Source organism: Lissotriton helveticus, chromosome 1_1 (assembly GCF_964261635.1).
Source record: "Lissotriton helveticus chromosome 1_1, aLisHel1.1, whole genome shotgun sequence".
Taxonomy (NCBI): domain Eukaryota; kingdom Metazoa; phylum Chordata; class Amphibia; order Caudata; family Salamandridae; genus Lissotriton; species Lissotriton helveticus.
This window is the reverse complement of record NC_136057.1, coordinates 1,740,192,758-1,740,204,849: the sequence shown is the minus strand read 5'-3', so window position 1 is coordinate 1,740,204,849 and position 12,092 is coordinate 1,740,192,758. Positions and strand designations below refer to the sequence as shown.

Genomic DNA, 12,092 nt, shown 5'->3' with positions numbered 1-12,092 from the left:
TAGGGTATACTCGCCTTGCATTGTGATTAGCGTAGTTACAATGATACTCGCGCTATAATAAACTTTTCCCCACAACGCATGCGCAACAACGAGAACAATCACGCATGCGCATCTAAGAGATCCACACACCGGCACAGACGCTTTCCAATCGCGCATGCGTTCTCGAGACACGCTGGAACAGACGCTTTCCACACGCGTGCCCAAGACAGACAATTCACGCATGCGCGTCTCAAGCAATCATCACCGCCCTGTCGCTGAGTATTCACGCTAGATTGCCTAGTCGTACAAGTTGTGTCAACTATCCATTAAGTGGACGGTTTATCCTTATTTGGGCATCAGGTGCTTCCGACAATTATCCTGAGTGCCAAACCAATTAGGAAATCTTAGCATAAATACCACATGGCGTGCATCCACAGTCACTACCAGCGGAGCAGCGTGTGGGGTAGCACGGAGGAGAACTTGTCCAGAGTCTGTGAGTATAGGGTAAAACAACACACCGTTTCCCTTCCTAAAAAAGTGAGTACAAAGTACTAAAACCGATTCTTTATCCATCTAGATTGCAAAATTAGCAATCAACCCCAGACGTTCTTGAATGCTCATGAAGCAAGACAACCTTTAACAATGAGTATGACCAAAGTGTTTCAAATAACACTGCTCTTTTCTGTGTAATCATTGTGACAGCAGTGCTGCTTCCCTTTGTGTTTTTAGGTTTCAGGTCTCTTTGCCAAAGCGCCGGGACGCCCTCTTGGGCAGCCGTGCGCTCTAAAAGTACGGCCTTAACATAACATAACATAACAAAACATAACATAACTTTGTGTGTTATCTATGTTGTATGTCTTGTCTGTCATTTTTCTTTACAGGGCTAATGCGCCAATGGTGTTCCAGGTGACTGCACCTGTATGAACCACCCTAATCAGGGTAACCATATTCATTTTTCTTTCTTTTTTTGTTTTTTCAGGTCATGCAAATGCATGGTCCTGAGTCAAAAACCGCTGTAGGCACATTATAGCCTTAATCTAGCATTAAAACACTGTAAATAGTCCTGCACTTTTTGGTTATTTACACAAACTATAGAGATACGTGAGTAAGGTGGGGAAGTTGTGCCCCCGTCCTGAAGAAGGAGCATGTGCTCCGAAACATGTCGACGCACACCTGAGGTACTGTCCATAGTCACGACAGATTATTACCTCGCACTGCACTTCTTTTAACAGTACCAGCCCGGGGTTGTGAATAAAGTTTTTTCTATACACCCACGAGCCAGGTACTTTTTAAACCTTCACTATATCCCACCACTCGCATTAAAATACCCCAACCACTTCCACCACATACACCACACATAGTCTATACTTTCAATGCTCCCGCGTAGTCGTAGGTCGCAGCACGCCGCATCCTGTTAGAGGGGTGCGAAGACCCCTATGATGAAGCATGACACCAAGGGGCCTGTTGGTGTGTGAGGGGTATTTTACAAAACACCGAGTGTCCCCACACCTGTGGTAGACACTTTCCCTTTCCACTGTGAGTAGGATTCCTTTTGTTTGTTACTTAATACACACCTTCACTGTTTTGAATCTGATAATATTCAAGATGCCTAAGTAGGATAAGCATTAAAGAATGTTTGTAGGCACAGACACTTGATGTCTTGCTCAGCTCCTTCGAGTTGTGCTACGTGCTGTTTTCCAAAGCAGGGTATTTTAATCTTGGCTAATTTATAGAACTTGTTATCACTTATGGCATGTGACTCCTTACCAAACTTTCTGTTAAAGGGGAGATGGAGAACGCCAGCTCTTCAGTGGTGCTCAATAAAACAATGTTAAAACTGAATGGGCAGTCTAAGGTTCTGCCTGACTTTACGAGGGGTCCAGTGTAAACACTCCTGGTGCCCACGGGTATCTCGAGTGAGGTACTAGATGACAGGCATATGCAAAGGATTTGATGTGAATTAGAGTTAAGGAAGTGTCCTCCTGCAGGACGACTCAACGACTTAAATGCTTGCTACAGAAGCATGCAGTGATCGGTAGGTTACAAGTTCAAATCCCGGCAAAGCCAATTAGCCTTCCATCGATCCAAACTTTGTAAATTGAGTAAAAAAAACTGTTTATTAGTAACGCCTGCTCTTTACAGTACTTACAAATGTGAGAAGTGGGCAAGTAAGCCTGTCTTTATTGTGCAAATGCATGTAAACATGCATGCACAAATGCAGTTGGCATATGTTCCTTGCTCAAAGCCTTCCCTAAGGGCTTTGCACGTGCTGGGAGGAAAAGCAGCAAAATCTCTTTTTATATAAGATGCATATAGGACATAAAGAATTGAATGTAAATGGTGTCATGATTGAGGGTACTTTTCAGATGTAAAATACTACCTCGTTTATTCTTATGGAAGCACTTCCTAAATGGTGAAATAATACTCCAGTAGCCAACAGCATGAGGTGAGTCTCAAAACCACTTAACGTATAGTTTCAGTTAACAGTATTTCTGAGATCGCTGCTCTGTGAAGCCAGACTTAGCAAAGATATTATGATGACGCAAAACAGTAATTTTTACTCCAACCCAAAAAGCCTGCGAACTTCACAGTATTTAGGAGATGGTTCTTCAGGTATGAAAATATGAAAGAATCCGCAGCAGTCGCTTGGCTATAAGAAAGAGAGACCAGATTTTTTGTTTAGTTACCAGATGACTGTGCAGAACTCGAAAGTCATGTTTCACGTACTGAGTTTGCAAATACTACCCTAATTCAGTTGAACTGAGTGGAATACAATCTCAAATTGGAATCGTTCATAAAAAGTATGCCCTTTGGTGATAATATGGGGTTGTCTGGTAACGGTCTGTGAACTCTCGAATAGTTCGTCCAGACATATTTGAATTTTCACTTCGCTTATTTCTTTGTGTTTATAATCAATGTGATGAACACACTGCCAAATCATATCTTATTTCCTCTGCTCCAGAATCAGGAGTCTTCTTCACTAATACCACTTCTTTCTTCCTCCCTTTCTGTGACTGGTGATTTCGTTTATCTGCCAAGGCAATTGTAAGTAACCCTTTCCTCTTTATTTCATGTGCTCTCCACCAATTGACATTTTCTTGTCTGTGATTGTTTGTGGGTGAATGTTTCACTGAAATTATTTAGTGCTAATTCTGTGAATCTTGAAAACTCACTAAAGTTGAAAGAATATAAATATTGCATCTGCGCAGAGCAAATCTTTACACGGTCCTTGTGATTTATTTTCACTTCCTGTGCCTATTGCTAAAGAGAAGTATTTTCATCTGTTTAAGATGGCGACCATCAGAAGGGCGACCTTTAGAATTCACACTGTCTCATGCACAAAAAATAATCTGTTGGAAATTGATCCGGTTGCTGCTGTTCCCGCCAAGACCTACTTTGCTGGACATTCTCAGTTGCATGAGTTTTATGGTGTTATCCTGCAGGTGGGACAGTTACAGAAGTAGCAATAGGAAAGAAACGTTTTAAAACCTCACACAGGGAAATTCATAATTAGACTGTAAAAGGGAATAGGTTACAATCATAAAAGATTAAAATCATCTTTCTGGTGACTTCTTTCCTTCAATTCCTCAGGGCTGATTCTTCTTCCTGCCCTTAGTGACAGGACAGCATTTAGCGGGTTCCATACAGCATGCTTGAGCAATTGCAAGCAGCTTCAACCTCTTAGCCCCATCCAGAGAAGTATGTGCACAACCTCTCCATTTGATTCTTTTTATTTAAATGCACTGGGGCCGTTTGATAGTAGAGAAAGGAAAGGTGTTGAGAATACGAAAAAGCCTGTGGATTAGGAGTAATAGACTAATCATGGAGATCAATTTATCAGACTCTTACAACCTCATTATCTCCGATTTGCAACCCTTGGATAGATTCCAAATGAGAGAATAAGGGAGGATGATGGAAAGATAGAGGGAAAGTAGAAACACCTGATCTGGGCAGAGATTTATGCAGTTGGGATTCCTAAAACCTGTTTCTGATCTGCACCTCCGTATAAGATATATCATTTAAAGTGTATTATTTACACTTGCATGTGTGATGGGTAAATGCAGCCTGTGTGTAAATATCTGGTCGGCATAAGGAAGAAGTAGATCAGACAACAGCCAGAACCACATTGCAGAACTAAAGAACTTATGGAGATCTTTTGCAAGTGCAGAAGGCCCTTTGGCCACACAGTCTGATCTTATGAAATTATCCACTCACACTTGCAGGGTGTTGAACATACTCAAACCCTCTCCCCCTAAACCCTCGCCAACCTCAGCCTGTGGAGATTTTGTTGGTTTATCACCCACGCCTGCTGACCTTGGTCTGTCCAGGAGTCTGAAGTACCAAAACGGCAAGGAATTGGCAGTGCTGCGCAACACAAATGCTTAACACATTTTCTAATCTAATACATGGCTGTGACGTTTTGGGTGGGTCATCATCAGCTTTGGCCTACACACCGTTTTGTAGTCCAGAAGGATGGTCTTCATGCAGGCCTGTTGATGCAACTGTCAGAAAAAGGAAACTCACTAATAGTTTTGGAGTATGGGTATACCACAGATGAGTGAGAGTAGTTGATGTAGGTCAAATTGCAGCATTCTATGCTGGTACCTCACATTTGCCATTAAGAACTTGGGGGCGAAGCTGCTTTGAACCTGATTTTTATGCATGTATCTGATAGAGACCTCTAGCCGCAAATACCTTACCTAAGAATTATCCCCATTAGTTGGACTAGATCCAGAAATTTCACATGAGCAGTGCCCATGCACGCCAGTAGGTGGCGTCGCTTGTCTCCGCCTGGCGTCATTTGCAAAGGAAGTAACGTGTGCCGTGCCTATACAGGTGCCACCCCAGTGCACTGACATCAGTTCTTTTCTCACCAGTAAGCGCAGATCTGGGGAGAGCTATCCCGTCAGTCACTTTTTTACTGTACTTTTTCGACATCATTTTATCGAAGTTTTTATAGACTGATCTGGTGTGGCAGCGATGTCTACTAGGAAGGCTGGTTTAAAGGCTTGCGGTGCCCATCACTGGCAGATGTCAGTAACTGATTCGCACCTCGTCTGTCTCTGGTGTGTTGAGAGCGACCACAACGCCAAAACATGTTGTTTGTCGCGCCATGCACCCCAAGGCCTTGAAGGAGCGATCTGTCAAGATCTTTGCCGCTTGTCGTGCAATGCTGATATGGTCTCAATCCTGGTCTAGAGGAAGTTCCTAGGATCTGGCACAGTGCTATGGATCTTCGTCACACTGTCGTCTTCCAGTAAGTCCCACAAAAAGAAGAGCTCTTCGATTTCACCCCATTCAATGAAGTCATCCGACAAGCCGAGGGAGGGTTTTCATTCAAGGCCTTTCAAGAGTTTGGAAGGGGTCCCTACTAGTTCGATATCGGCAGGCCCACCCCCTGACACCAGTCAGGCTCCGAACCGGCACGGTCTTACAACGTCTATCTTCCCCGACACCAGTCCCGATGTCAACGCTACCGTCACCCACCTGCGGCGATGTCCCCTTTTCCATCCCTGACTCAGCATGGAGCTGTAGGGGTGTCATCCAATGTGACTGGTGATTTCACTACAGCCATACCCGCCAGGTCTGAGCCCTAGCCCTATTCCTATAGGCTAAGATTTGGAGAAGATTGGAAGGGGCCCACTGAACCATAAAGAATACCAGCCTCTAGATCTCAACATGGACTGATGTTAGGAATTGGTGGATGCCAGGAAACATCCTCTCTAGATACTGGCATAGTCTCTCCTCCTACCATGGCTATGGAGGAGGGAACCTCTTTAGCTATGGTGGTGTGAAGGGCAGCTGAGGTCTCAGAACTTATCCTGCCCTCTGTGGCAGTCAAAACTGTCTTGACAGAGGTGCTTCAGTCCAGAGTTACTCTCTCAGAACTGCTTCTCCCATTTAATGAAGCCCTTCATTTAATGAAGCCTTTTTAAAGACGTCCTGCTCGGAGCCTGGTCAAGTCCTGCAGAGTGGCTCCTGTGAACAAGACAATCGACCTCTGCCATCCCCCTGCTGCTGTGACCCCAGTTTTCTCAAGCACCACCCTACCCTGGAGAGCTTGATGCTCCAAACCTCCACTTTCTGTATAAATCCTGGTGCATTCCCTACAACCCCACCGGATAGGGAATCAAAGATGCTGGACACCTTCTGAAAGAAAATGTTTTTTTCTGCCAGCTTTGCACTGCTGTATGTGAATACCACGTGCCTTTTGGCCTGTTAATCTCATGCACTTTGGGATTTAGTTGCTCAGGCCCTGCTCATGGTCTGAAAGGAGGCCCCGGCAATACTCTCCCAGGCTGTGGGAGAGAGGCAGTGATGTTCATGATCCAATGTGGGCTGGACGTGACTGACTTTTGCTAGACAGAGTGGTTTCTTCATCAGTGGCCTTGCGGCGCCACACCTGGACGAGGACGACTGGGTTTTCAGTGGATGTCAAAGGTTTGCTTATGGACATGCCTTTTAATGACTTCCGTCTCTTCGGAGACGAGGCTGACACAGCGCTGGAGTGCTTCAAGGCTAGATGAGGTATGGCCAGGTCCTATGGCTCTCCCTGGCCACCTACAACCCCAGTCTGCCTTTCACGGCCATGGAAGGGGCTTCTAGCCATGTCTTTACCGGCTCGGCCCACAGGCTCCCCAGACTGAGTGGCGTTACCCACAGACCCCGTGGGTGAGCAGCCAGAACTCCACCCCCTCAGCATCCCCAAACCCCTTTAGTATGCCCTCCAACCACCATGGACAGCCTGTGGTAGGCAGAACACGCCATCACTTGCACAATTGCCGGTTACATAACCTCAGACTGCTGGGTCCTTTAGAATGTCCAAAAGGGCTACTCCCTCCCCTTCACTACTACCCCTCACCCATGCCAGCCGCTTGCGACAACCTGACAGTAGACTATCCTTACTCAGCCAGGAAGTGGCGGTTTTCTTGGCCATGGGAGCCATAGAGAGGGTGCCGATAACACAAGTCTGTTGTGGTTGTTGTTATCACTACTTTCTGGTGCCCAAAAAGGGCCGACGCCTTTGTCCAATCCTAAACTTGGGCCCTCTCAATTTCTTCCTCAAGAAGGAGAAATTGAAAATGCTAACACTCACTCAATACCTGTCTGCCCTAGACCCTGGGGCCTAGATGGTAGCATTGGACTTGCAGAATGCACATTTTCACATTCCTCTCCTGCAATCTCACAGGTGTTGCCTGTGGTGCAAGGTATGCCATGAGCACTTCCAGTTCGTCGTACTCCCTTTTGGCCTTACCAGCCCCCCTCTGGTGTTCACCAAGGTGATTGCGGTGATTGCAGCTTATCTGCGATGATCAGGGGCACCAGTTTTCCCCTATCTCGAAGACTGGCTGTTGAAGCCGGGTTCGCCCCAGGCAGTCGTCTCCTCCTTCCCGGCTACTGCGGACCTCCTGCACTCACTGGGTTTCATTATCAACATGCCAAAGTCACACCAGACTCCCTCTCATATGCTTCCTTTCATCTAAGCTGTTCTGGACACAGTTTTGGGCTTATCCTCCCGAACGGAGGGTGCAGGATGTTCAGGCTATGATACTGATGTTTCAACCTCTATCTTGGGTTTTGGTAAAAATGACTGCGGTTGCCGAGCTTCATGGCTTCCTGCTTGTGTCACGTGCCCGCTGGCATATGTGGGCTCTGCAATGAGACTTGAAGTTCCAGTGGGCACAACATCAGGGGATTCTCAGATCCAGATGGTCCAGATCTCAGAGGGAACAGCAAAAGATATGCAGTGGTGGTTAAAGAATCACGATTGGGTCAGCGGCAGACCCATCTCCTTTCCTTAACAAGAACTGACAGTAGTGACAGATGTGTCACTCCTGGTATGGGGTGGCCATCTGGGATAAGTGGAGATCAGAGGGCTCTGGTCTCCGGCGGAATTTTGATCTCACATCAACCTATTGGAGCTCCGGGCGATCTGACTAGCATTGAAAGCCTTTCTGCCCGCCATCAGGAGGAGACTACTGCAGGTGTTCCCGTACCACACCATCATCATGTGGTACTGCAACAAACAGGGCTGGGTGGGGTTGTGGTCAATTTGTTATGAGGCCCTGCAACTCTGGACATTACTGGAATGTCAGGGCATATCTCTGGTGGTTCAATGCCTGGCGGGCTTTATGAAGTCAGAGCAGACAAACTTAGGCAAAGATGCCTACCGGATCACAAATGGCATCTCCATCCAGAGGTAGTGCAAGGTCTCTTTCAGCAGTGGAGAGAGCCTTGGTAGATCTGTTTGCCACTGCCAAGAATGCGCAAAACTGCTAACAGTTTTGTGCCCTGGAGTTCCCAAGGCTGCACTCGCTCGAAAATGCTTTTCTTGCCGAGTAGAGCTCAGGCCTCCTGTATGCCTTACTGCTCATACCACTCCTGCACAGAGTTCTCAAGAACACCACGAACAACTGGGCTGAAGTCATCATTGTGGTACTAGACTGGGCTTAGAGTTTGGTATCCTGAGCTGTTGAGTATGGCCATCGGTCCTCTGATCAGGCTGCCCCTTAGGGGGAATATTCTGTCGCAGTTGCAGTGAAGGGTTCTCCACCTGAACCCAGCGAGTCTCCACCTTCATGCATGAAGATTGAGGGGCAACAGTTCGCAGCTTTTGACCTTTCATCTGAAGTCTGAAATGTTATCTTGGCCGCCAGGTGACCCTCTACCTAGACCGTATACACTAGCTGATTGAGCACGTTTGTGTGCATGGTATGCAGAGAAACAGGTTGACCCTCTTTCTGCTTCCCTCTCTCTGGTCCTTTTGCTTATCCTTTCTCTGGCCCTGAAGGGCTCTGCTTTGGGCACCTCAAAGGGCTGTCTTTCTGCCATCAGTCTTTCTGGGGTTGCCCGATCAGCCTTCCCTATTCAAATCCCCTATTGTACATTGGTTTTTAAAAAGGTCTTCAACTCATTTTTCCTCCTTCACTTTGTATCATGCCTCAGTGGGTCCTAAATGTAGTACTCCTCCTTCCTCTTGTGCCCTCCCTTCGAGCCGTTACACAACTGTCCTATCAGGCTCCTTAAATCAAAATCTCCTTTCTGGTGGCCATAACATCTGCCCGGACGGTCAGTGAGCTCCAGGCCTGGTCATCTAAGCCTCTGTACATCTTCCCTGATAAGCTGGTCCTTCGTACCAGAGCTTCCTTCTGAAGGTGGTCACTCACTTTCATGTAGGTCAATCTTTCACTCTGCCTACCTTTTTAGTTTTACCTTAACCCCACAAAATAGTTCCTGGTGGACAACCAACTCTTTGTAGGGTATGTTGAAGCAGAGAAAGGGATGGCCATGCAGAAATGGACCATCTGATGATGGATTGTGCTCTCCATTAAAATATGCTACTCATTGGACAAGAAGCAACCCCCAGAAGATTTGCTTGCTCATGCCAACAGTGCAAAGGCTGCAACACTGTGTTAGCACACGGAGTCCCGGGCCTGGACATCTTCCAGGGAGCTATGTGGGCCTCTCTGCATACGTTCACAAAGCACTAATGCCTGGACAGTCCAGTCCATAGGGACGGGCACTTTGGCCGTTCGGTCCTACATAACCTTTTGGAGTGAATTTCTTTTCGCAGACTCGCCTCCAGGGAGGTATTGCTTGGGTATCTATTCTAATAGTAGCAATCTGTGACTGGAAGGCTCTATCAGATGAAGTTACTTACCTTCGGTAACGCCTTGCTGGTAGAGACTCTTTCAAGCAGCAGATTTCTTACTGACCCACCGATCCTCCCCGCTCTGCCAACAGATTTCTAGGGACAGGGCTGTTCCCCTTTCAGGGCCCTTGTTATCCACACCAGTGGTCCGTGTTATTTGTAGCGCCACTCTCCTGGCGTGGGAAGTCGTGAAAATAAATTTACATCAGCACACTGGAGTGGCGCCTATATAGCCACCATGCATCGTCACTTCAGGCGGCAACGATGCCACCTACTGGTTCACAGGGTTAGCGCTCCCAAGAAATTTTACGATCCATTCTGATGCCTAGGGATAATTCTAAGGTAAGGAATCTGCGGCTAAATAGTCTCTCTTCCAGATAAAGCGTTACCAAAGGTAAGTAACTTGTCGTCAGGCAGTATAGACTAGAGCATAACCAGTGTCCTGAATTGGCAAGAACTGAATTGGAGTCACCACCTTGAACATCAGGGTAAGATGTGAACTGGCTTATCTCCTATACAACCAGTACAGTGATAGAAACCATCTAAATTTCCCTTAAATGGAAATCATATGAGTCACTCTCAGAGGATAGGTTGGACTGTGTGGTTGGTCTTAGTGTAGACACCTCTCCACCTGCTCCAGAAGTTGCTGTGGCACAGATTGAGGCAGACAGTCCCTCTGTGTCACTGCCTCTGGAAGTTGCCATCTTAATAATTCCTTATCACCAACCACACGTAGGATTGGTACACCTCTGCCCTAAAGCCATCATAGCAGGCTGAGACCTGACTGCTTTGAAAATCGATGTGTTGGATATCCTTTTCACAGCCTGCACACCAGGCGGTTCTTCAGTGACATTGGAAAGATAATAGCATGCACCGGATGTAAAGGAAAACACTGGTACCCTTAGAGAGAGATTTCATTCAGGTAAACGTATTCATGAAGACATTGAAAGTAATACGGGTGCTATGTATACTAGATACATAATATTTAAAAAGACCGAACAAGTTGGTAACTAAATGCAAGAAGTAGTTTGTATTAATAGTTGTGTGCCAATGATTGTGTGAAAGCAATCACCTTCCCAGTAGGAAAAAGACATAGGCTGCTCATCCACAATGACTGTACCCAGCCCGATGAGATTCTATTAATAAAGATCAATCCCTAGTCTACATGAGAATTACATCAACTGCATTTTCCCTCATAGCGGTGTCTGGGTCATCATCCGTACAGAAAATGTTGGAAGGCTAAAGAAAATAAGGCACCAATTAGGAAATTAGAACAAAAAGCTGCCACCAAAATAGGTTTGGAAGACCACTAAAGTAATTTGTTTTTTGGGCTAAATGCTTCCTGGTAAGGAGTAGATTAAACCAAGCAAGTGAAGATGCTGGTCTGACCTGACTGATGCTCTATAAAAAAGGTGGTCAGAATATAGAAGAAATCAAAAGAAAGAGATGCTTTTAAACCTAAGCTGAAAAGGGAGTCCTGGGCCATAGAACATATTTAGGTAGCAAAATTCCACCGACTCTGGCACCTTGCTGCTGAGCGCAGGTGTCCCTGTAGAACTTGTGGTGTTGGGAGGCAGCCACACAACGTGCTTTCAGGTTGACCCCTGAAGCAGGAAATCTGGTTCAGTTGCTAGGGGAGTGGTTAGCATAAAATGTTGCAACAGGTTGTGTAATGTTACATCAAATAACATGCCATGCTCTTATATTCCATGAGTGCTGTACAACTTGTTCATGACTTTATGATAAATTGTAAAATGCATTTTCAAGGTGTTTCACCCTTGAACAAGTATGGAAAGCTTTGCATTTCTAAAACCTACTCAATAATGAATTCCTTTGATTAAGCCAAGCTAAACCTCCATGTCTGTTGCAGATACTAATTTTGTTCTTTTTGTTTCAGTCATCGCTGTTGAAGCGTAAGCTGGAGGAGCACTTGTAAGTTCTACGTGTTCTGCTTCATTTGTGATCAGATTATACTATGAGAGACTGAACATATTTGTTGGCTGACTGGTCCTATGTGGAACTTTGAAGCGTTCTCTCCTATTCTCTGTCAAATTTCATTCTCTCTGTACTCCCTCTTTTCGTTCTTTTTTCTCTCTGCCCTTTGTCACTATGTTTAAGTCTCCTCCTCCCTCACTGTCTCTTCTTGTCTACATGCTTTCCTACCCGCCTTGTCCCTCCATGCTTCGATTCTCCTTATCATTCCCTCACCTGTCCTCTCAGCTAACTTGTGTGTTTTGTCCTGTCCCTGTTTTCAGAGAGAAGCTTCATGAAGCCCACTCCGAGCTTCAAAAAAAGAAAGAGTTCATTGATGACCTGGAACCAAAAGGCGATAACAGTAGTAAGTATTGAGGCTGGTGTAGCAACAGTGGTACAGGCACACTCTAGCTAATGGGTAGTACCAGAGGAAAAGAGAGGTAGGCTGACCAGCAAGATGGTACCAGATGAGAGGGAGTCTGGGTTG

The 12,092-nt window shown here is 45.9% G+C and overlaps 1 protein-coding gene across 3 annotated transcripts in view; it reads left to right on the top strand.

The window, feature by feature from the left end:
* Nucleotides 1–12,092, top strand: part of HOOK2 (hook microtubule tethering protein 2) — a 406,674-nt gene that overhangs the window by 296,878 nt on the left and 97,704 nt on the right. For all 3 annotated transcript variants that reach the window (XM_078689227.1, XM_078689226.1, XM_078689228.1), the window contains exons 17-18: nucleotides 11,529–11,563; nucleotides 11,887–11,969. In XM_078689227.1, coding sequence (XP_078545353.1) covers nucleotides 11,529–11,563; nucleotides 11,887–11,969 — 118 coding nt within the window. The remainder of the gene's footprint in view (nucleotides 1–11,528; nucleotides 11,564–11,886; nucleotides 11,970–12,092) is intronic.